Raw genomic sequence first — 25429 nt, 5'->3', positions numbered from 1 at the left:
TTTTTGGATTCAAATCTGCAGGTATTTAGTGGTTTTTGAAACCCTGACTTCAAGTATTATAGGCCTATACATTTGATAAACGCTCTTGGACATAGTTGAATGCTTTTCAGGAACCGCGGCCAATGAGAGCATGAAATGCTACGGCTTTCCAAGCTATTTCTTTATCCTCTTATCTGAAGTGTTTGCCACAAAACTGTTCAGTGAAGCAAGCCTAATATAACCTCGCTGCTTATGACAAGAACGTTTTGCAAAGGTAACACCAACATGGAAGCAATCAGCACTGAACTGTAAAGAAAGTGAGACAATTGAACATCAAACATGGAGAAACAGTCACACAAGTGTACTTTCCCACACTTTGATAACATCTAACATCATGTATAGCGTAAATTTAAAGGATCCGGTTACGACTATGTCCCTTTAATGGTTACGGTGGGTGTAGTTGTAATTATTTTTTAATTTCTCCACAGGGACAAAAGTCTGAAGCAGAGCGTTACTTCCTGAAGGCAATAGAGCTGGATCCTACTAGAGGAAACTGCTATATGCATTACGGTAGGATCTGATTCGATTCGATTCTAATGTCATTGATCAATGCTAAAAAATGTTAATTAATTAATTATTATTATTAATAAATATTTGTGTGTGTGTATATATATATATATATATATATATATATATATATATATATATATATATATATATCACAGGATGGATATACAGTATATGTATAGATGGATGGATATGGATATGGATATGAATATGAATATGATTTAATTCTCACAAGGAAACAGCCCCTTCTCAACTCTTGCAAAACCATGTCCTTTCGTATCACTGAAATGAATCCGTAAACGTATGTCCTGAAGTAGGAGAGGTTCATTGTGCTTCATGTCCTGCCTCCTGCATATCTGATCTTCGACTGCTGTATTTGAGTTGATTTCCATCCTGTGATCTCTCTCTCTCTCTCTCTCTCTCTCTCTCTCTCTCTCTCTCTCTCTCTCTCTCTCTCTCTCTCTCTCAGGTCAGTTTCTGTGTGAAGAGTCTCGTCTGGGAGAGGCAGCAGTAATGGCTCAGAAAGCTGCAGAGCTGGACAGTTCTGAGTTTGACGTGGTGTTCAGCGCTGCTCATATGCTCAGGTGTGTGTATGTGTGTGTGTGGATTGCAGGTGGACTCCGCGTGTTTCATCATCTACGATGAAACAAGGGAATATTTTGCGATAATGACTAGCTGACTTTACATTAATCTGCTTATTCCAAAGCTGCTTGCCAAATAAATACATGGACATATTGATTTTACTTACAGCTTAGCTAATTAATTATTCTAACTTGTGTTGATGTGAGAAGAGGCAGCAGAGTATTATTAGAGAAATTAAAGTCGCACTAGTATGTACATTAGAGAGCTAGTTGCCTGGGCCAACACTCATTATGCAGCAATATTAATAATTTATTATGTATGCATAATAATTTTCATAATAACTTACAGGTTCTAGTAATGTGTGTGTTTGTCCACAGACAGGCCAGTCTGAATGAGGCAGCTGAATGGTATTATGGGAAGGCAGCTGATTTAAGACCTGATGTAAGTACCTTCTTCAGCCAGATGTTAAAGATATCCGTAGTAACCTTGCACAATTATTGAATCTTCTATATGCATTAATTACAAACTTCAAATTGTCTGAAGTCTTCCTTTATATTTGTTGCATCTGCTCTTTTAGAAAGTTCCGTTTTTTTTCTCACCTAATTCTAGAACCACATTCTATAATCCATCCATGATTCTCTCTTTTTGTGCCTGCTTTTCTCGTTCTCCCAGCATCCAGCAGCTCTGATGAATCTCGGGGCCATCCTCCATCTTAATGGGAAGCTGAAGGAAGCTGAGAGCAACTACCTCCGTGCGCTGCAGCTCAAACCAGACGACCTCATCACTCAGTCCAACCTCCACAAACTCTGGAATGTCATGCAGAAACAGGGTCTACGAGCCGCTGGAACTTGATCTGCTGCTGTAACCTCTGCAGATATTGCATCTGTGGATGTCTGATCGTATTTGAGATGGATTTCTCTGAATATTCAGCCCTTACTGTGGACAGATGTTGGTTAAAACTTGAACTGGTCTAGAGGTTGGGAATGAAGATGGAGCCTCTGTGAAGTTCTGTATTGAACAGTAAATAGTGTAAGAGAACAGTAAAGTGCACTTGAAAGAGTGTAATAGCCTCTGAATTCTTCTTCTCACACACACAGGAGAGGTGGTGTTTGCAACAAACTGGACTGTATTCTTCTGAGAGCAGTGACCAGGATGAACTGTCTTGCGTACACAGAAGGCTAAACATGTCACCGGTAACTCATACTAACTGAAGTGTCATATATTGCCATTATGCAGATATTTAAAATGTCTCTTGTTAATTTATTGTTGATAAATCAGTGATTTGTCACTTGTAATGGTTGTTAATAGAACTTACAATCTCTCAACACCCAGCACTGAATCTATTATTAAGCACTATGTTGTTGCTGACTGCCATAGAACTTAATTTGTTTAATCAGACTTTTTACCAAAACATTTTACCACAATAAAATGTCAGTTTGCCCAAATAATCATTCAGAATTTTTATTATAAGAAAGAACGGAAGATTTTCTGTCCCAGTAAGCATTGAACATTGAGACCCTCTCCTGACAAGACGTTTATCAGCTCATTTCATGAATGTTTTGCTGACCTCTAACTATTGGAAGAGTAACACATTACAGCAAGGATGCCAAATCGTACCAGCTAATTAGGATCTTCAGGAACACATGATAATTACAGACAGGTGTGTTGAATCAGGGTTGGATAGGTAGGTTGATCTTCAGGAACAGGATTGGACTCCCCTGAATTACGTCTCCCTGTATTTAGAATAACAAGTGTTTTTCTGCCATCTTGTGGTTGAGTAACGCATTGCCACAATCAATGCACATGCCTGTTGCCCAAAGGCTGCTAAATTCTCTAGTTTTTAAAGTCAATAAAACCTTTTTATTTACAACCGATTTCTGGGTTTTTGAACATTTAAATGAACAATAATGAACAATGAACATTAAAATTGATAAAACTAAATAATAATATGTTAGAATGGGTACAGGGTTGCAATTTTAACTTTAATCTAGGACAAATATGTTGTTATTAATATATAATTTATATCCTGTCTATTTAAAATATACATTTATAAAATATGTTCAACATAAATATATGTTTTGCATATTATGATGTTTGAATTGAGCAGTTATCAGTGTCTGAATCAGCAGGTGTTTGGTTCTGATGCTGTATATAACATGGGTTGCTTCCTCTCTCTGAAATCTTCAAAGTCTCCCAAATTGTGTGTTACTATTTTTTGCCTCTGGCAGGTGTGTGTGTGTGTGTGTGTGTGTGTGTGTGTGTGTGTGTGTGTGTGTGTGTGTGTGTGTGTGTGTGTGTGTGTGTGTGTGTGTGTGTGTGTGTGTGTGTGTGTGTGTGTGTGTGTGTGTGTGTGTGTGTGTGTGTGTGTGTGTGTGTGTGTATCCTCACTGAAGTGTCTCTATATGGAGGAGGAGTTCTTTTCAGCGCTGTCGAGCTTTTGATGTATATGGTGTAAATCAGAAATGCCTCCTCTGATTTGTCACTGAAGTTGTTTGATGATTTCCTCTGTTCTGTCTAATAAGGTAATGATGAACCTGATTGGAAAGTTTTAGGGCTCTCCTCTTTAGGGGGCTGACAGTACCCAGTTTCTTCAGTGTGTTTAAGGAACAGAAAAGAAACTTGTGCTGCGTTCTCTGAGCTGATGAAATGGTGTGCGTCCAGCAGAAGATGATGATAAGGAGTCTGATGTTTCTAATCAAACTCATCACCGCTAGTAAGTTTATACGTTCAGTTGAGGATGAAATGATCTTAATACAAACATGTATATGCAATACGATACTGCATCTGACTTGCTGTCTAACTGGCACATATTATGTATAAGTTGTGGTTAATTTAATTCCTTCTTTCTCTCTCCCAGTCTGTCATTTTTCTGTTGCACAAAAGAAAAGTGTGAATGTGCGGTTGGTTGATGGTCCCAGTCGCTGTGCTGGTAGAGTGGAGGTTCTTCATAGAGGTCAGTGGGGAACAGTGTGTGATGAGTACTGGGATTTGGCTGATGCTGCAGTGGTGTGTAGAGAGCTGGACTGTGGAGAACCTGTAGATGCTCTGAGTGATGCTCATTTTGGACCAGGATCAGGACCAATCTGGATGAATCTTGTCATGTGTACTGGATCAGAGTCTACACTGAAGAACTGTGGGTCAGCAGGATGGGGTAAAAGCAGCTGTGATCACACTAATGATGCTGGAGTCATTTGTTCAGGTAAATTGCTACTTTCAGCACCATAATATTACATCACTAAAAATAGTCCTGCCTTTTTATACACCGCATTCAAAAGTTTGGGGTCAGTAAGATGCTGCTTATGCCCAGCAAAAACTGCACTATTTTTTTTTTTTTTTTTTTTTTTTTTTAAACATATGTGACCCTGGATCACAAAACCAGTCACAAGTAGCAAGTAGGTATATTTGTGGCAATAGCCAACAATACATTGTATGGGTCAAAATTATCGATTTTTCTTTTATGACAAAAATCACGAGGATATTAAGTAAAGATCATGTTCCATGAAGATATTTTCAAAATTTCCTACTGTAAATATATAAAACATTTATTTTTGTGAGTGAATGCAGCAAAATCGCGAACATAAATGTAGAACTTTAAAGGCAATTTTCTCAATATTTAGATTTTTTTGCACCCTCAGATTCCAGATTTTCAAATAGTTGTATCTCAGCCAAATATTGTCATATCATAACAAACCATACATCATAAAGCTTATTTATTCATCTCAAGTTCCAAAAATTGACCCATGTGACTGGTTTTGTGGTCCAGGGTCACATCTTTTAAAATGTAATTTTTAGCAGACATTACCTCTATCTTCAGTGTCACATGATCCTCCTGAAATCTTAGATTTGGTGCGCACAGTTGAAAATGGTTTTGCTGCTTAATGAATTGTGGATGTGTTTTTTGAAGGAGTTTAAAGCATTTTATTTGTAACAGAAATATTTAGTAACATTCTAAATGAATGCATCTTGCTCAATAAAATGTGTGTTTCAAACTAAATCTTACTGACCTCAAATCACAACTGTTTAAACACTCATTCTGTTGTTTCTCTGTGTCTTACTTATGTATGCTTATAAATAAATGAGAATAAACCTATGTATGACATGTTTCTTAAAAAAAAAAAAAATTCTCAATCTTTTAGTTTTTTTTGTTTTTAGTTTTTTCATATACAACATGTGGTGTTTCTCTTACATATAAAATATGATATACGAATCTATAAAATATTTCTATGCAAGTGTACAGCAAGGTTGTTGTTTTTTTCCCAAAAATAATTTAAATGATCTGGATTCCTTCAGAAGTCCGGCTGGTTGGAGGTTCTCGCTGCTCTGGGAGGTTAGAGATACTTGATGATCAGTCGTGGGTTTCAGTGTGTGACGCTGCCTTTGACCAGCAGGATGCAGAGGTTGTGTGTAGAGAGCTGGACTGTGGGGCTCCTGTACAGGTGCTGGGAGAAGATGCTTTTGGCAAAGGAGACGCTCAGATGTGGACACAAGAGATTCAGTGCAGAGGAAATGAGTCTCAGATTCACCTCTGTCCAACATCACAATCACACCAACACAAATGTTCTCATGACAATGATGTTAAACTGGTGTGTGCAGGTCAGAGTGGATTTCAAATCTTTGATTTTTTTTCTTTCTCTCTCTTTGTGTGATTCTTTTAACTCTCTTTTTCTGATTGTTCATTATTATCTCTCTATCTGTTCACTTCTTTATTTAATATACAGTCAGTGTGAATGTGCGGTTGGTTGGTGGTCACAGTCGCTGTGCTGGTAGAGTGGAGGTTCTTCATAGAGGTCAGTGGGGAACAGTGTGTGGAGATGACTGGGATATGCCTGAAGCTGCAGTGGTGTGTAGAGAGCTGGACTGTGGAGAACCTGTAGATGCTCTGGGTGATGCTCATTTTGAACCAGGATCAGGACCAATCTGGCTGAGTTATGTCTCGTGTACTGGATCAGAGTCTACACTGAAGAACTGTGGATCATCAGGATGGGGTAATAACAACTGTGATCATATTGAAGATGCTGGAGTCATCTGTTCAGGTAAACTGCTTTGTACAGTACCTCACCTTAATATAACATTACTAAAAGTGTCCTCATTTCAGCAAAATGTAGAGTATTTTCTATTCTATTGTTGAGGAAACTACTTTTTTTCTTTCTTGAGGCCACGAGTTTAATGTGTAAAACAACCCTGAGTGATCATGGTAACTATCAGCTCTGCAGCGGATATTAATATCAAAACTATAGTGAAAACACTATTTATTACCAATGTCACTATCAGCAGTTTAAGACATTAAATTTGTAAGCACATAACACAAGAACACTTCTCTTTAAATGCAAATGAGACTTTATTGATATTTCTAACACATAAAACTAATATTTAACACAAACACATGCACACACACACACACACACACACACACACACACACACACACACACACACACACACACACACACACACACACATTCACACGAGTTGCAGAAAGAAAGAAAGTGAGGAAAGAATGAGTTTTAGGAGTGAAATTATGAAATCCTAAGTTTCTATGTGCACTTGACCTGACCTGAACGAACCATCAATCATTCATTTTAACCCTTCTATCGTTTCTTATGCAGGGTTATTACATTTTATATAAACAGAAAGAAACGGAAACTAAGTAAGGAAGAAAAGTGAGACGAGAGTAGTTAGATGGCTTGAATGAAACTGTTAACCCATGTTCTTCTGATCTTGATCTGACTCTGTCTTCTGATCCTTTGTTCGTGTCCTGAGATTTTACCCTGAGGAGTCTGTCCAGCCTCTCAGATGAGTTCTGACCAATTAGACACTGTCTTTAGTTCAGAGGTGGCTGTTTCTTCTCCTCTCACCATAAATTACACGTTATGATACCTATTATAATTATGTATATTACATAATGTTTTAATAAATCAAGCACATCGAATGCAACTAATCAAGGGCTTCATTAGTTGCACCAGGTTTGCTTGAGCTAGAACACATGAAATATCTGAACTGGCTAGGTTTGTTGAGCATGTTAGAAATATGGCTAAGTTGCAATGGGGTTGAATAATTTGACATACACACCTTTGGTTGGTGGTCAGAGTCGCTGCGCTGGTATATATATAGGTTGGGCTGGGAGATATATATTATTATTATTTTTATTTATTTTTTGTCCAATGAACTATTTAAATTAACTGTGTTGTTCTTTCAGAAGTCTGGCTGGTTGGAGGTTCTCGCTGCTCTGGGAGGTTAGAGATACTTGATGATCAGTCGTGGGTTTCAGTGTGTGACGCTGCCTTTGACCAGCAGGATGCAGAGGTTGTGTGTAGAGAGCTGGACTGTGGGGCTCCTGTACAGGTGCTGGGAGAAGATGCTTTTGGAAAAGGAGACGCTCCGATGTGGACACAAGAGATTCAGTGCAGAGGAAATGAGTCTCAGATTCACCTCTGTCCAACTTCACCATTAGATGAAAACGACTGTTCTCATGGCAACAACGTTGAATTTGTGTGTGCAGGTTGAAACAAATTTTCACTTCTGATTCAAATCCCCAGATTAAAACTTGATGTTATATCAATGTGCATTCCCTCCTCATTGTGTGATTTCTCTGTTCAATATATAGAAGGTTCGAATGTGAGGTTGGTTGATGGTCACAGTCGCTGTGCTGGTAGAGTGGAGGTTCTTCATAGAGGTCAGTGGGGAACAGTGTGTGGAGATGACTGGGATATGGCTGATGCTGCAGTGGTGTGTAGAGAGCTGGACTGTGGAGAACCTGTAGATGCTCTGGGTGATGCTCATTTTGGACCAGGATCAGGACCAATCTGGATGAATCTTGTCATGTGTACTGGATCAGAGTCTACACTGAAAAACTGTGGATCATCAGGATTGGGTAAAAGCAACTGTGATCATACTGAAGATGCTGGAGTCATCTGTTCAGGTACTGTAAACTGCTCCAAACCTCATTTTATTCTATAACATACTGTATATATTTAAATGATATACGTACACACAAGTATTCTTTTTAAATAAAAAAATTGTCATTGATTATTTTTTTCTGAAAATGTTTCTGTTCTATTGCTTTTTTAGAAGTCCGGCTGGTTGGAGGTTCTCGCTGCTCTGGGAGGTTAGAGATACTTGATGATCAGTCGTGGGTTTCAGTGTGTGACGCTGCCTTTGACCAGCAGGATGCAGAGGTTGTGTGTAGAGAGCTGGACTGTGGGGCTCCTGTACAGGTGCTGGGAGAAGATGCTTTTGGCAAAGGAGACGCTCAGATGTGGACACAAGAGATTCAGTGCAGAGGAAATGAGTCTCAGATTCACTTCTGTTCAAAATCACTATCATATGAAAACAACTGTTCACATTACAACAATGTTGAACTGGTGTGTGCTGGTAAGAGTTGAATTAAAAGACTGAATTGATACACATATACTGTATATGAACCCATCACAAAGCAACACGCTGGTCTAGTATATTGTTTTAAGTTTGATAAATGCTTTTCTCTCTCCATTTCTATTACCCTCTCATAGATGTAGTGAATGTGAGGTTGGTTGGTGGAAACAGTCCCTGTGCTGGTAGAGTGGAGGTTCTTCATAGAGGTCAGTGGGGAACAGTGTGTGATGATTTCTGGGATTTGGCTGAAGCTGCAGTGGTGTGTAGAGAGCTGGACTGTGGAGAACCTGTAGATGCTCTGGGTGATGCTCATTTTGGACCAGGATCAGGACCAATCTGGATGAGTGTTTTAGTTTGTTTTGGAATCGAGTCATCACTGAAGAACTGTGAATCAGCAGGATGGGGTAAACATACCTGTGGTCATAATGGTGATGCTGGAGTCATCTGTTCAGGTGAATGACATAGTTTACTTTTACATTGTGATAAACATCATAAAATACACACAACTCTCTTGACAGAACAACTAATCTGATGTGATGTAATTTTCATACGATTATTGTTATTTAGGGACTGCAACTGCTAAATAAAATATACTCTCTTAAGCTTGCCCCTCTGAGTAACTGTGTTTTCTCTGTTTTGTACCATTTTGAATGTAATAAAAACAGATCATAAACATTCCAGACTTACCAATGGACCTCACCTGTGCTCTGGGAGATTAGAGATGGTTCATGGAAACACCTGGAATTCAGTGTGTGACGCTGCCTTTGACCAGCAGGATGCAGAGGTTGTGTGTAGAGAGCTGGACTGTGGGGCTCCTGTACAGGTGCTGGGAGAAGATGCTTTTGGCAAAGGAGACGCTCAGATGTGGACACAAGAGATTCAGTGCAGAGGAAATGAGTCTTATATATCTTTCTGTCCAACATCATTTTCTCTCAAACACAACTGTACTCATGAGAATGATATTGGACTGTTATGTTCTGGTAATGGAACTGTGGTTTTCAACTTATTGAGATAATCATAAACAATTTTTAAAAACATTTCTATTTCATGTTTCATACTGTTTAAGTAAACTCTGTACTTTAAACAGGTTACACTGACCTCAGACTGGTCAATGGTCCTGACTTCTGTTCAGGTCGAGTGGAGCGTCAGTACTTCAGTAAATGGGGCACAGTGTGTGATGCATGCTGGGATATGAGAGCTGCCAGTGTCCTCTGTAGACAGCTGAATTGTGGGATTGCTGTGTCTGTTGTGGGATCAGACTGGTTTGGAGAGGGAAGTGGTGAAATCTGGGCTGATGTGATTGATTGTGACAGGAATGAAACAAAACTCTCAGAATGTTCCGTCTCTTCATGGAGTCGAGCTGAATGTTCTCATAGACGAGATGTTGGAGTCGTCTGCTCTAGTGAGGGGATTTTATTGAATTTATTTATTTTTATTATTACCTACAGTTGCAATCGAAATTATTCAACCCCCATTGCAAATCAGGTTTATTGGCAAAATTTACAGACTTTCAGCTGTTTGCAATGAACAAAAGTAATTGAAAAAACAAATGTTTCAAGTGGTTTCCCAAATTTAACTGAAAATGCAACTTTTCGTTCATTTGTTCATTTGTTTATTGGAAACCGCTGAAAGTCTGTACATTTTGCCAACAAACCAGATTTGCAATGGGGGTTGAATAATTTTGATTGCAACTGTATATAAATCTTTCAATATCTTGATAAAATCCCACATCTTTCACTCAGATTCCTCTCTGGCTGTTCATGACGGTCTGGTGCGGTTGTCTGGAGAGAGACAGTGTGAGGGGGAGCTGGAAGTTTCCATCCATCAGGTCTGGAGGAGAGTTCTGCTGGACTCCTGGAGTCTCACTGAATCCTCTGTGGTCTGCAGACAGCTGGGCTGTGGCTCTGTGCTGAACTTCTCCGGCTCCTCTTCATCCAGTCCTGAACACAGTCATGAGTGTGTGACGGGCTTCCAGTGCTCTGGGAGTGAAGCTCATCTGGGGAACTGCAGCTCTCCACAAACTCTCAACTGCAGCTCCACACAACAGCTGTCAATCACCTGCCTTGGTGAGAACAACAACATCTGGGCAGATTCTTCAGTTGTTAGTGATCAATAATGTGTTTTTCTCTCTCTGAATATCAGGTCGCGGGTCCATCAGGCTGGTGGGTTCTGGGGGAGACTGTGCAGGGAGGCTGGAGGTTTTTCACAGCGGCTCATGGGGGACAGTGTGTGATGACTCCTGGGATATTAAAGATGCCCATGTGGTGTGCAGACAGCTGCAGTGTGGAGTGGCCCTCAGTAACCAGCAGGTACCAGCCTGGTTTGGTCCTGGTTCTGGACCCATATGGCTGGATGAGGTGGAGTGTGAGGGGAATGAGACGTCCCTGTGGAACTGCTCTTCTCCAGGCTGGGGGAAACATGACTGTCAACACAAGGAGGATGTAGGAGTCGTGTGCTCAGGTACACTAGTGGAAATGTTTGACATACTGTACATACATACATACATGCATACAAGGCCAATGCATGCTGCAGGCACTAATAACGTCTAAAATAAGCCTAATAATATTTTATTTATATATATAGAGCATTATATAATTTATAGAGCATTTTATATATATGCCTTTTGCCTCAATAGATGTTATTAGTGCCTGCAGCATTGGCCTTGTATTAACCAGTTATTTTGGTGAAATTTTAGATTTAGTACAACCAGAATTGCTCTTGTCTTTTTCCATCTAGAGTTTAAAGAGATCAGGTTAACTGAGGGCTGTGAAGGGAATGTGGAGGTTTTCTACAATGGATCCTGGGGTAATGTGTGCTGGAACCAGATGGACAGAGACACAGCGAGTCTGATCTGTCAAGAGTTGAACTGTGGAAGATCTGGTGCTTTTTTCAATTCTATACCAAGACTGGAATCAGCTCGTAACTGGCTGGATAAAGTGAAATGTCGACCACATGATTCAAATCTGTGGCAATGTCCATCTTCACCCTGGGGACAGAACTACTGTAATAATGATGAAGTGGCCAAAGTCACCTGCTCAGGTGAGACTGTTGCAAGCATCTCTAAAAATACAAGACTCAATTGAGTGTATGAACAAAATGTATTTATTAACTTGTGAATTAACTTGCGATTACAGAACAGGAGAGTCATGAGTCCCCTAGAAGCTATTTGTCATGCTCCACATCTCCACATCAGAGACAGTGTTCAGGTAAGTTAATTTGATGTAGAAGAACATAAAAATCATAACAGCCATATGTTATGTATGTATGTATGTATGTTATATTGTGCTTGGGACACAAGATGATTTAATCTCACACCACAGACATGCCTCGCTGTAGATGTTGCTGTTCTGACAGTACTGTACTTTGATGGTATACAATAATGTGTCTATGTCTTTGCTGTGTGTGATTTAGATCATGTTCCTCTCAGACTGAGTGGAGGTTTGGGCCGGTGCTCTGGGAGGCTGGAGGTGTATCATAACGCTGTGTGGGGTTCAGTCTGTGCTGATCTGTGGGACATCAGCGATGCTCAGGTGGTCTGCAGGCAGCTGGGTTGTGGAGCAGCACTGAGGGCTGATGGGAATTCAGTCTTTGGTGCTGGTGAAGGTGTTGTGTGGCTGAACAGAGTCGAGTGCAGAGGGAATGAGATTCACCTGTGGGACTGTCCTCTCTCCCTGAAGAACCACACTGACTGCTCCCACAAAGAGCACGCTGGACTCACCTGTGCAAGTCAGAGCAACACACTGACCGATAATAGTGATTTTCAAATCATTTTAGTGCTACTTGCATGATTTTGAATCTGTCTGTGTCTGTTTTGACAGATTTGCCAGATTTGTCAGTGTCCACTACTCCTGCCACAACAACATCAGCTTCTCCTCCAGTTTCTCAGACAGTGCGCTCAACATCAGTCACTCCTCCACAAACTCCTCCAGTGTCTCTCTCTGTGCTTGTGGTTGTACTGGGAGTTTTGCTCTTACTGCTCTTAGTGCCACTGCTTATACTGATTCAGCAGAACAGAGTGATGAGGAGAGGTAGGAGAGATCCAGAGACTGTCATATTGTGTGTTATTCAGTGTGTGATCAGTCATGTGTTGTGAACTGACAGCAGGTTTGTCTGTCTACACTCTCAGCTCTCTCTGACTGGTACACAGGACTACACAGGGCTCCAAGTGAGGTAGTTTATGAGGAAATTTATCACAGACACAATCAAGTCACTCATACAGGTGAGGCATCATCAGAGATTGTTCAAAACTTTAACTGCTGCATTCTGATCAGTGTTCACTTCTCCTCTTGCATTGTAACTGTTGCCTCTTGTGCACATTGATTGCACTCATGAACAGACCTGGGTCTAATTAAATGTATTAATTACTTCAAGTACTGGTGATGCACAATGACAGGTGGGTAAATTTCCCTCTCCACTTCCTGTGAAGTGAAGTTGATGAACCCTTATTCAAACTGAACATATATGCTCCATTTGAAAGGGAATCTCACTTCAGATAGAGTAATACCCCAGATAGAGTAATACCCCATGAAGTCCACTTCGCAGGGCATATTCGATTAATTGGGAATGCAACTAATTTATGTGTTTAGATCATTGTGAAAACCTTGGCGAGAAAAGAAATGCCATCAAGCAAAAACATCAGTCATCTGTGTTAAAGTTCTGTTAGTAACGTGAGCTACTTCCTTCAGTCTTAATTATGTATCTTCATCATTAATTAGCAAGAGACATCAGTGATACAGATCTGATCCACTGTAGAATTATTTTTCTCTCATTCACATCTAACTAATTCGTTTCTGTATCAATCCACAAAAAAACAACAGAACTGCAGGTGTATGTTAAAATAAATAAGATGATAAAAGATAAAAAAAGATGACCCAAATGATTTGAGGATTCTGTTCTGTTCTGCTCTCTTTTAACAGGAGGGAGTCTCATCTCTGAAGAACTGAATTCTGGGTATGAAGATGTTGATTCTCTTCTCTCAGGTTAGAGGTGATTTACAAACTGTAAAAACAATAAAAAAATAAAATCAAATAAAAATGTATAGTCAAATTCAAAACTTTCATTACCAGATGATTATAATCATAAAGCCCTCTCTGCCTGCATTTTATTTCTGCAAATATCTTTATTTTTCTATATTCATATTTTGTTCTGATGTTGAAGAGAGGGGGAATGCAAACTCATCCGGATACTATGAGGAAATCATCATTCATGTACCAAAACCAGTTTGTGAGACAGGTGCTGGTTCACTTCTGTACTGTAGTTGTAGTTCTCTCTGTTATTCTACAGTCTACATATTAATATATACATTCAAGTTTGTTTTGAGCTTGATGGCATTGATTTCATGTTAAATTTGTAGATGACACACCAGAGGGCTATGATGATGTCATTACCAGTGGACAGACCTATGGTCCTGGAAAAGGTGTTTTTTCCCTAATACCTAAACTTAACAAATACCTTACTAACTATTAATAAGCAGTGTGTGTATATGTATGTATGTATGTATGTGTGTGTGTGTATATATATATATATATATATATATCTCATTGTACACTTTTTGTCCACCCATATTGTTATATTTAAGAGCTTGTGTGTGTGTGTGTGTGTGTGTAGTGGACACACCAGAGGATTATGATGATGTCATCATTAATGGACAGTGCTCTCAATGTGTAATAGGTGAGTCACACAACTTCATTTTTGATCTGCATTAATCTACAAGATATAGGCCTAGTGAACATGCGTTTTCTTTTTTGTTGTTGTTTTTTTGTGGAAAGAGGGAGATCAGGATGAGTATGATGATGTGTGGAGTATCACTGAAGATTTGAGAAACTTGTTAGGTAAGCTTTATGTCTTATGATTCCTACACTTATTAAATATATTGGAATAGCTTTCATGTTAAAGTTTCACAATTTACGAATTGACCACTTCATCAGTTTAAAACTGAATTGAAACTGAATTTTACATTTTATTACACACACACACACACTGTAAAAAGTTTGAACACACTGCATTATTTAATACATATTTTAGAATAAATTAAAGACACAATTATAAAATAATTTGAATAGTAATTTGCTGATTTTAAAAATAAACTCATTTTGAAAAACTGATGCAATCACAAATTTGAACTTTGTTGCTCTTTCTTTAATGCAGACTTTGATGATGTGGGGGAGGAGTCAAACGATGACAGAGAAGCTGTCTGACTCGATGGCCACACCCACTGCCACTGTTCATTACAGCTTCTGGAATTATAAAAAAAAAAAAAAAAAATTATAAAATACCTGAAATATTTGGCAACATAATTATTGAAACAATACTTTTAGAGTTCCCTTTGATCATTTCTAATAAGCATTGTTTATTGCCATGATTGCCACAGTTCAGGGTTATGAATCAGAGTCAGGGTTAAATCTTTTGACATTTAAACATGTATTTCCTCTTCCAGTGATAAAACATGAGTTACAATACAAAAATAGGTTTTTCTGAACATCTTTGAATATATGTTAGAAAACATTCATAAATAACCTGAAATATGATGTTTGCATAAATTATATTCAGTGTCTGTGTTGTTGTTGTGAAGTTGTACATTTACTCCAATAGAAAACAACTGGCTAATAATAACTCAATTGTACATATCTCACCCAAAAAAGATGACTAAATATTACAAATTGAGTGTATTAAATATTTAAGCTAACAGCATTTTTGAAGAGAAAAAAAAAAATCTCATTTCTCATTATTTGAGAGATCATATTATGCTCTTCTACTCCTGATTCCTGAATTGTTCTGAATATAAAAAGAATGTAAATTAAAGCCAAGAATGAACAGACTCTTTTAAGAATATCTTATTCATTATCTTGATTATTCTATTGTTTGTCTTTGTTGTGATATTTTTTTTATATGGTTGACTTATAATTTCATCTCTAATGTGATTTTCTTATGTTATCAAAACTGTTTTTTTGTTAACTCAAAAAAAAAAAAAAAGTCAAAATGTATGCAGTCTAAAGTATTGCACTGACAAAATATAACTTGTTTAAATACAAAACAGCATGAATTGTTTCATGTTGGAGACTTTGAGATTATGCTTTGATTTATATAGACAGATAAAATGACCTTGGTAACCCCTAATGAAAGTTCAAACAGATCCAGCACATTTCAGTTGAATTTTACAGTCTTTTACTGCCATCTTGTGGATACAGATGAGTTACAGTAATATAATTTCAGTCACTGAAGTTTCAGTATTATAAATCATAATAGCATTGTGTGTGTGTGTGTGTGTGTGTGTGTGTGTGTGTGTGTGTGTGTGTGTGTGTGTGTGTGTGTGTGTGTGTGTGTGTGTGTAAATATAAAATGCTGAATGTTTTTTGTAAGGGTTAGGGGATAGAATATAAAGTTTGTACAATATAAAAATCGTTGTCCATGGAGAGTCCTCAAACACAAAGTGTGTGTGAGTGAGATGTACTCGAACTTCAAACAGAAGGAACTGTAAGCTATGAAATATTGTGAATGATCAATGCACAGGTTTATTTGTGGTGCAGTCTGGAATCATAACTACGCCATGTTCGTTCTTCCCCCGCGTCACGCCCGTTTCACACATACTCCGTTTGCAGTGCGTATGCGTACCCATGTTAACAGGATAGAGCTTTCACACTGCACGCGGATGCGGTCCGTCGATCCGTTCCAGGAGCGGTGCGTATACAGCAGTGCAGCGATCGTTTCCACACCGAGTCTATTTTTGCTGTGCTGCACGCGCTGAATTAAAGTGACAGCGCATGGTTCAATAATCTCACCATAAATGCATTTAATTAAATAAAATGTGGTATTCTCACCATAAATATATTTAATTTAATACTACTATTTTTCACAGTCATCTTTTTTACTTTTAAACCGGGGTAAAGCTAGGGAAACTTTAGGTTACTTATGTAACCCCGGTTCTCTGTATCTCACTATGGGAAACGCCTCTGGGCGTGACAGATCTGGAAGTACCAATAGGCTATGTGCACAAGCGTCGCGACGAACTTCCGCTATTGTCAGTTGTCGGCATATCAGTTTCCGGTTTACGGCCGCTTCATCGGCATCCGCTGTAAACAAACAAGATGAGTGCTGCTGTTGTACGAAATAAAGAGATACTACTATGTGCGTGACACATCTAAGTTTCTAAGAACTGTAGGTGGATCTTACGGCCGTTTCCCACATACTCCGTGTGCAGTGTGTGTGTGTGTGTGTGTGTGCGGTGCAGGAGCAGCACGCGCTATAGTGCTTCATATATGATGCGTTTGCAATGAATAACTGATTCACGGCTGTACCACAAACACTTACTATTTTTATTTAAAATCCAGAAGTTACGCTGCAACTTTTATTTAATAAAATGTTTTTTCAGCATTGCGATTCTCTTTGTACACATATAACCTACACTCTTTAATGGACGCATATGCACGTTTAAACACAATTTAAACAACGTAGGGCTATTATTGGATGCATTACTTAAGTTGCTCAAGCAAGTGGTCAAATATTTAACTGTAAATTGACAAAAACAGCCGACTCTCATGCCTTTTCTTTTCCATTTAAATTTTAATAAAATAAATCTTGCATGTCACAAAGAACTTGTTTTTCCACCTCCACGAATGAGACTACAATTTATTTAATTAAATGCATTTATGGTGAAATTACTACATTTTCATGTCAATCTTTGTTAATTTTGACCACGAAACATGCGCTGTCAATTTAATTCAGCGTTTGCAGCACAGCAGAAATAGACTCGGTGCGGAAACGATCTAGATAAATTGTAATTTGTCAATAAATTGTAGTAATCTCACCATAAATGCATTTAATTCTATAGGCCTACTACTATTTTTCACAGTCATCTTTTTACTTTTAGAAGACCGGGGTAAAGCAAGGTAAACTACAATTTACTTCAACAAGGCGACATAATGATCAACACTCTCATTCGTGGAGGTGGAAAAACAAGTTCTTTGTGACATGCAAGATTTATTTTATTAAAATTTAAATGGAAAAGAAAAGAAAAGGCATGAGAGTCGGCTGTTTTTGTCAATTTACAGTTAAATATTTGACCACTTGCTTGAGCAACTTAAGTAATGCATGGAATAATAGCCCTACGTTGTTTAAATTGTGTTTAAACGTGCATGCGTCCATTAAATAGTGTAGGTTATATGTGTACAAAGAGAATCGCAATGCTGAAAAAACATTTTATTAAATAAAAGTTGCAGCGTAACTTCTGGATTTTAAATAAAAATAGTAAGTGTTTGTGGTACAGCCGTGAATCAGTTATTCATTGCAAACGCATCATATATGAAGCACTATAGCGCGTGCTGCTCCTGCACCACACACACACACACACACACACACACTGCACACGGAGTATGTGGGAAACGGCCATAAGATCCACCTACAGTTCTTAGAAACTTAGATGTGTCACGCACATAGTAGTATCTCTTTATTTCGTACAACAGCAGCACTCATCTTGTTTGTTTACAGCGGATGCCGATGAAGCGGCCGTAAACCGGAAACTGATATGCCGACAACTGACAATAGCGGAAGTTTATGGAAGGCCAAAAGGGCCAAAACGTGTGAAACTGTCGTGTAAACACGTAATTACGCGTTAACGCGCAATTTACGTGTTAACACGTCATTACGTGTTAACACGTCATTACGTGTTAACGCGTAAATGACGTGTTAACACGTAAATCGCGTGTTAACACGTAAAATATTATGGAAGGCCAAAAGGGCCAAAACGTGTGAAACTGTCGTGTAAACACGTAATTACGCGTTAACGCGCAATTTACGTGTTAACACGTCATTACGTGTTAACACGTCATTACGTGTTAACGCGTAAATGACGTGTTAACACGTAAATCGCGTGTTAACACGTAAAATATTGGACATTAGCACCACTTACTGGTTTGGTGCTCTTGCTCAAACACACAGAACCTAATTAGATTAAGCTTGGAAAAAGCAGTTTTTAATGTGAAAATACATGTTGAACAATGTCTTTTCAGAATATAGGCTACAACTACATTTTAAATGGGCATATTTAGACAGTTAACTATAACTAATTAAGCCCTGAAAGTCATGACCGTTTTCACAATCACAATAGAAATTGTGTAAGGATAATAACACATTTCTCCAAACAGTATTTTCATGTACACTTATACTGTAGCATATTTCTAAAGCATCTTTTTATAATTTAACCTCTATGCATTATTTGTTAGAGAGCCCCTTCTGATAACACCATTAAGCCTTATGAATCTGAGATAGTGCATTGTTTTGCAGTGTTTTTCGAAGTGAATATATATATATATACATATTACAAAGTTATTTATATTACAACACACACTACACTTTACACATTACACATTATATTACATTACACACACAAACATATATCACAAAGTTATTTATATTAGAACAGGCACACTACACTTTACACATTATACTACATTACACACCACACACACACACACATTCGTATGTCATAATAATAATCTAAAACAAGAGTGGCTTGAATTATTAATAATTGAAATGAGACAGAACTCCTGCCGTAAAATGGCATTTTACAATGCATATTCAAATGTGAAATCAGTGAATATAAGACCAACAATTATTAAAATATATTGTAAGAATACTACACAGAACAAGAGATTATGCTATATTCTCGCCAATATGTTGGATAGATTTGGAGATTACACTCGAGTTTCCTGCAAGTTACCCTTCCGTCACTGTCGTTGGCTTATGATGGCTGATGAGGTATGCTCAGCGTAGTGCTTGTGTCACTCTATCATGAATAATTCAAATAAAATAAAGGTGTTGTGTCACGTTGACACTGCCTGTCGTAACTGTTTGTAATCATTCTCATGACTATTAATGTGGTGATGCACACCTTCGTTGTATTGTATTTATTCATGAGATTGTGACCGAGCGCTTACCTAATGGATACGATGAGCCTACGTCACCTGGCATCTTCAGTTGGGTGCGCGCCCGTGATGCGCAGACGTGAAAACAAACAGCACAAAGCTACTTTCGGTTTTAATAAACACTGTTAAACTTATCACGGTGGGTTGTATATGTTGAAAATAGTTATTTTTTACTTTATTTAAGTTTGTCATGAGTTTGTTGCTTCGCGATTAGCGCGAAAGCCTGCCATTATATGCAATAAATCAAAATACCGTTGCAGTTGGAATGTTGTTTCAGAGTTATGAATTATCTTCGACTTCGAATTATCCCCCCATGTCTATTAACAGAGAGTTATAGCTATGTTACATTTGGCTAAGTAAATGTCGTGTCTTAACCCATTTCTCTCTCTCTTTTTTTTTTTTTTTTTTTTCAGAGATGACATTTGGTATTTACAAAATAATCGATATCAATTTAAAAAAATTAATAATAATAAAGTCCTTAAAAGAAAAATATGAGGATGGCACAACTAAGCAAATAAAATGATGACAAAATGACAAAAATTAGAAATTGGATGCAGTTATTATAAACGTCATTATAAACTGAATAACACAATAAATAAGTAAAGATAGATGACAGACAGACCCTTACGAATATAGGCTAACCCATAGTTTTACTATAGTAAAATAATAATAAACTGGTCTTCTGTGGTGGCCGACAGTGCGGTGAGGGTGAGAGTGCGCGCGCGCGCGACCGGGGCGGGCTCTCTCTCAAGGTGTGGATAATGTTGTCAAGGCTGGATCTGGATTTTCCCTTTGCCTGCAGAGATTAGGCCTATATTGTCTGTGATGTGGACAAAGTCATCCGGCTGGACCTGACATGAAGACTTGATACTGAAGCAGAAACAATCTCTCTCTCACTGACCTTGATTCTGCAGTTGCGCAACTCTTCTGAGTGACTGTAACATACTGAACAAAAACAATTTCAATTGTTCTTTTTTACTGTAGGCTATATGTCCAAATAACGAAACAAAATCATTCTGCAGCCAATTTAATGAAAACAACTGATTAATGAAAACAACTGATTTACCATTTTTTTTCACATTTTTTACATTTTTTATAAAAATGACTTTCAGCTGATATTCCTAACCCTCTGCTACTATTTTATATTTTATATTTGTGTTAGCATTCGAACATGTGCCGATCCGCCGTGCAGGAAATCGTGTAGCATCTGTTCAGGGTATTAGGTGGCTGATGATCTAGCCTGGCTGCAGTAGCCTACTTAAATGTTACGACGAAATATCCTTATTTTATTATTATTATTATCATCAATATTATTATTATGCTGGTATAATGCTAGCTAATACACATAGGCTAATTTATTTTGATAAGATTGATATTTCACGAAATAAAACAAACTAATTAGGCTATAATCTTTGGGCGACAGTGCAAAACCCTGAATCATCAATTAGTTAAATTTTCACATTTATTAGAAATTCAATTTCGTACATATCCTAACATAACAGATCCATTTATGAATGGACTTTGATTCCGGTGGTGGCTGCATTGTTTCCGATTTGTGTGATTCAAACAGTTCCAATAACTCTAGCGTTATTAAGTCCAAAAGTCAAACTGTATTGAAAAAATATTAATGTAATATTTTACAAAATTCACAACATGTTTTTATCTACCGACATATTCTGCTTCAATCCATATTTGTTTTTATACATATAATATATATGATATAATTTATTACATCCAGATAATTGGTTGATGAAACATTGATTAAAATTAAGATACAATTAATACAAAACGAAATTAAATTTAAAGACAGGCTTTCTGCTTGAGGTCTCTGTGAAAGTTTTAAAGCAGTCTTTTAGTGCCGCTTTCAGAGCGGTCACGTCCATGACGGAGAACTGTCCCATCCATAACATTGATTTTTTTTGTGTGTGAAATACATTTCTAAATAAATGCGACTCATAGTCCAGTGCGACTTATATATATATATATATATTTTTTTTTTTTCCTCTTCATGACACATTTTTTTGACTGATGCGACTTATACTCCGAAGCGACTTATAGTCCGGAAAATACGGGTATATTTTGTGATGTAGACAAAATTCCAGATGTCAATTAGTGGTGTGATCAGTTAAGTTCAGAAATTGCAGTATATATACAAAAGTAAATTTTTGCTGCATGTTTGTGTTGGCTATGTTATTCTTTGGGGTAGAGGGGTTAAACTTATAACAAAAACCCTTAATTGAAAAACTTTATGAAAAACATGTATTCGAGCATATGGGACGCTCAAGGGTTCAGGATTAATGCAGTTGAGATGGTGGTGTGTGTTTCCGGTAAGAGAAACACGAGAGGGAATCCCAGTTGAACTTATTTATTCAAAGGAGTTTGTATATGTTAATTCACAAATGTGTGGTCTGCAATAAACAGAATATAAACAAAGAAAACAGTTGTATAAATATATCAGTAAATTATACAAACATGCAGTTAAGCATATCAGTAAATGATACAAACATTCAGTTATTAAGTAATAGGCCTATATAAATTAACATACTTGGGTAAACCGCGTGCGGCGTGATTATATTATTAACATAATAAAGTAAACAATGACATGCAGATTGCACGATCGCAACGTTGTATATGCTCAATATTACAGTAGCAAACATAAAATGTCATTAAATTCAACATTTTCAAACAATATTGAACACACCGGTTGATCTGAAACTAGGTAGAGAATATCTTATAATCTAATCTAATTACAATCATTTTCGAGCTCAAAGTCTGATATGAAAACGGTTTGGTTTCACTTTGTGACGCAGTTTAAAATGCGTTAATTTTACGAGCAAATCTCGACATTCAGAACAATATCAATAACAAAGACGAAATATATACGAAAACTCACCCCTATTCATTACGCACTGAGAAAAAACATATACGTGGTTGGATAACAGACCAGTCGGTCTGATTTGTAACTTAGCTGCCGATTTTGCATGTCCACACCTGGCTGATCGCTGTATAATACCAAACACCCAGGGGGCGTAGGGCTTTCTCACAACATACATTTTCATTAATACAAGGAATGCAAAAAGTGCTGCACGGGGTGTTACCTCTTTGTGGTCTTTGGGTGTAGGGATGGTTCCATTTAGAAAAACAATATGCACTATTAATTATTAAAAATATAAAAACATGTATTTCATTAGTGTATTTGTGTGTCTATAGCTGAATATGTTATAAAATCAAAGAGAATAGCTCTGATGATATACATTTAGGCTACTTTTAATAAATGCATTAATAGAGTGCTTCATTGTGCAGTGAATACTAAACTGTTTCATCAACAGAAGGGTGTTTTTTGTATGTTGTGTTAATTGATTTTAAAGCAACTATTCATTTAAAGAAGTTTGATTGAGGAAAAACTAAATATCATTAAGTGGTCTATTAACCCCCCTCCAACTTTCTGATTCACACAGTTGCATGCTTTTTATTGTGTTAGGATATGTATTGTTTTAAATGTTGCTTAGATAGCCATACCAGCCAGTAAAGTTCCATGAATGTGCCAGCATGCAATTTACGCGTTAACGCGCAATTTACGCGTTAACACGCAATTTACGTGTTAACACGTCATTTACGCGTTAACACGTAATTGCGTGTTAACGCGTAAATTGCGCGTTAACGCGTAATTACGTGTTTACACGACAGTTTCACACGTTTTGGCCCTTTTGGCCTTCCATAAAATATTGGACATTAGCACCACTTACTGGTTTGGTGCTCTTGCTCAAACACACAGAACCTAATTAGATTAAGCTTGGAAAAAGCAGTTTTTAATGTGAAAATACATGTTGAACAATGTCTTTTCAGAATATAGGCTACAACTACATTTTAAATGGGCATATTTAGACAGTTAACTATAACTAATTAAGCCCTGAAAGTCATGACCGTTTTCACAATCACAATAGAAATTGTGTAAGGATAATAACACATTTCTCCAAACAGTATTTTCATGTACACTTATACTGTAGCATATTTCTAAAGCATCTTTTTATAATTTAACCTCTATGCATTATTTGTTAGAGAGCCCCTTCTGATAACACCATTAAGCCTTATGAATCTGAGATAGTGCATTGTTTTGCAGTGTTTTTCGAAGTGAATATATATATATATACATATTACAAAGTTATTTATATTACAACACACACTACACTTTACACATTACACATTATATTACATTACACACACAAACATATATCACAAAGTTATTTATATTAGAACAGGCACACTACACTTTACACATTATACTACATTACACACCACACACACACACACATTCGTATGTCATAATAATAATCTAAAACAAGAGTGGCTTGAATTATTAATAATTGAAATGAGACAGAACTCCTGCCGTAAAATGGCATTTTACAATGCATATTCAAATGTGAAATCAGTGAATATAAGACCAACAATTATTAAAATATATTGTAAGAATACTACACAGAACAAGAGATTATGCTATATTCTCGCCAATATGTTGGATAGATTTGGAGATTACACTCGAGTTTCCTGCAAGTTACCCTTCCGTCACTGTCGTTGGCTTATGATGGCTGATGAGGTATGCTCAGCGTAGTGCTTGTGTCACTCTATCATGAATAATTCAAATAAAATAAAGGTGTTGTGTCACGTTGACACTGCCTGTCGTAACTGTTTGTAATCATTCTCATGACTATTAATGTGGTGATGCACACCTTCGTTGTATTGTATTTATTCATGAGATTGTGACCGAGCGCTTACCTAATGGATACGATGAGCCTACGTCACCTGGCATCTTCAGTTGGGTGCGCGCCCGTGATGCGCAGACGTGAAAACAAACAGCACAAAGCTACTTTCGGTTTTAATAAACACTGTTAAACTTATCACGGTGGGTTGTATATGTTGAAAATAGTTATTTTTTACTTTATTTAAGTTTGTCATGAGTTTGTTGCTTCGCGATTAGCGCGAAAGCCTGCCATTATATGCAATAAATCAAAATACCGTTGCAGTTGGAATGTTGTTTCAGAGTTATGAATTATCTTCGACTTCGAATTATCCCCCCATGTCTATTAACAGAGAGTTATAGCTATGTTACATTTGGCTAAGTAAATGTCGTGTCTTAACCCATTTCTCTCTCTCTTTTTTTTTTTTTTTTTTTTCAGAGATGACATTTGGTATTTACAAAATAATCGATATCAATTTAAAAAAATTAATAATAATAAAGTCCTTAAAAGAAAAATATGAGGATGGCACAACTAAGCAAATAAAATGATGACAAAATGACAAAAATTAGAAATTGGATGCAGTTATTATAAACGTCATTATAAACTGAATAACACAATAAATAAGTAAAGATAGATGACAGACAGACCCTTACGAATATAGGCTAACCCATAGTTTTACTATAGTAAAATAATAATAAACTGGTCTTCTGTGGTGGCCGACAGTGCGGTGAGGGTGAGAGTGCGCGCGCGCGCGACCGGGGCGGGCTCTCTCTCAAGGTGTGGATAATGTTGTCAAGGCTGGATCTGGATTTTCCCTTTGCCTGCAGAGATTAGGCCTATATTGTCTGTGATGTGGACAAAGTCATCCGGCTGGACCTGACATGAAGACTTGATACTGAAGCAGAAACAATCTCTCTCTCACTGACCTTGATTCTGCAGTTGCGCAACTCTTCTGAGTGACTGTAACATACTGAACAAAAACAATTTCAATTGTTCTTTTTTACTGTAGGCTATATGTCCAAATAACGAAACAAAATCATTCTGCAGCCAATTTAATGAAAACAACTGATTAATGAAAACAACTGATTTACCATTTTTTTTCACATTTTTTACATTTTTTATAAAAATGACTTTCAGCTGATATTCCTAACCCTCTGCTACTATTTTATATTTTATATTTGTGTTAGCATTCGAACATGTGCCGATCCGCCGTGCAGGAAATCGTGTAGCATCTGTTCAGGGTATTAGGTGGCTGATGATCTAGCCTGGCTGCAGT

The 25429-nt window shown here is 37.4% G+C and overlaps 2 protein-coding genes across 3 annotated transcripts in view; both read left to right on the top strand.

The window, feature by feature from the left end:
- The window catches only part of tmtc2a (transmembrane O-mannosyltransferase targeting cadherins 2a), a 33611-nt gene extending 30613 nt beyond the window's left edge, over nucleotides 1–2998 (top strand). The window contains exons 9-12 of one of the 2 annotated variants that reach the window (XM_082166249.1): nucleotides 468–549; nucleotides 1034–1130; nucleotides 1506–1569; nucleotides 1801–2998. In XM_082166249.1, coding sequence (XP_082022375.1) covers nucleotides 468–549; nucleotides 1034–1130; nucleotides 1506–1569; nucleotides 1801–1980 — 423 coding nt within the window. In that variant the 3' untranslated portion in view covers nucleotides 1981–2998. Of the gene's footprint in view, nucleotides 1–467; nucleotides 550–1015; nucleotides 1131–1505; nucleotides 1570–1800 lie in introns of both variants that reach the window. The other variant, XM_082166248.1, reaches the window with a different exon arrangement.
- Nucleotides 2999–3543: 545 nt separating this feature from the next.
- LOC309496295 (scavenger receptor cysteine-rich type 1 protein M130-like) lies at nucleotides 3544–15357 on the top strand. Its single transcript, XM_082166294.1, has 23 exons — nucleotides 3544–3841; nucleotides 3986–4327; nucleotides 5419–5721; nucleotides 5847–6161; nucleotides 7324–7626; nucleotides 7732–8046; nucleotides 8196–8498; nucleotides 8636–8950; nucleotides 9164–9478; nucleotides 9586–9900; nucleotides 10241–10564; nucleotides 10641–10958; nucleotides 11235–11537; nucleotides 11633–11704; nucleotides 11910–12224; nucleotides 12317–12526; nucleotides 12625–12717; nucleotides 13415–13477; nucleotides 13656–13730; nucleotides 13852–13914; nucleotides 14106–14168; nucleotides 14267–14329; nucleotides 14646–15357. The coding sequence occupies exons 1-23, from the start codon at nucleotides 3775–3777 to the stop codon at nucleotides 14693–14695; spliced, it is 4905 nt and encodes a 1634-aa protein (XP_082022420.1). The 5' UTR covers nucleotides 3544–3774; the 3' UTR covers nucleotides 14696–15357.
- Nucleotides 15358–25429: the final 10072 nt, after the last annotated feature.

This window comes from Leuciscus leuciscus, assembly GCF_965113295.1.
Source record: "Leuciscus leuciscus genome assembly, chromosome: 4".
Classification (NCBI taxonomy): domain Eukaryota; kingdom Metazoa; phylum Chordata; class Actinopteri; order Cypriniformes; family Leuciscidae; genus Leuciscus; species Leuciscus leuciscus.
This window is presented reverse-complemented; position numbering and strand designations above follow the sequence as displayed.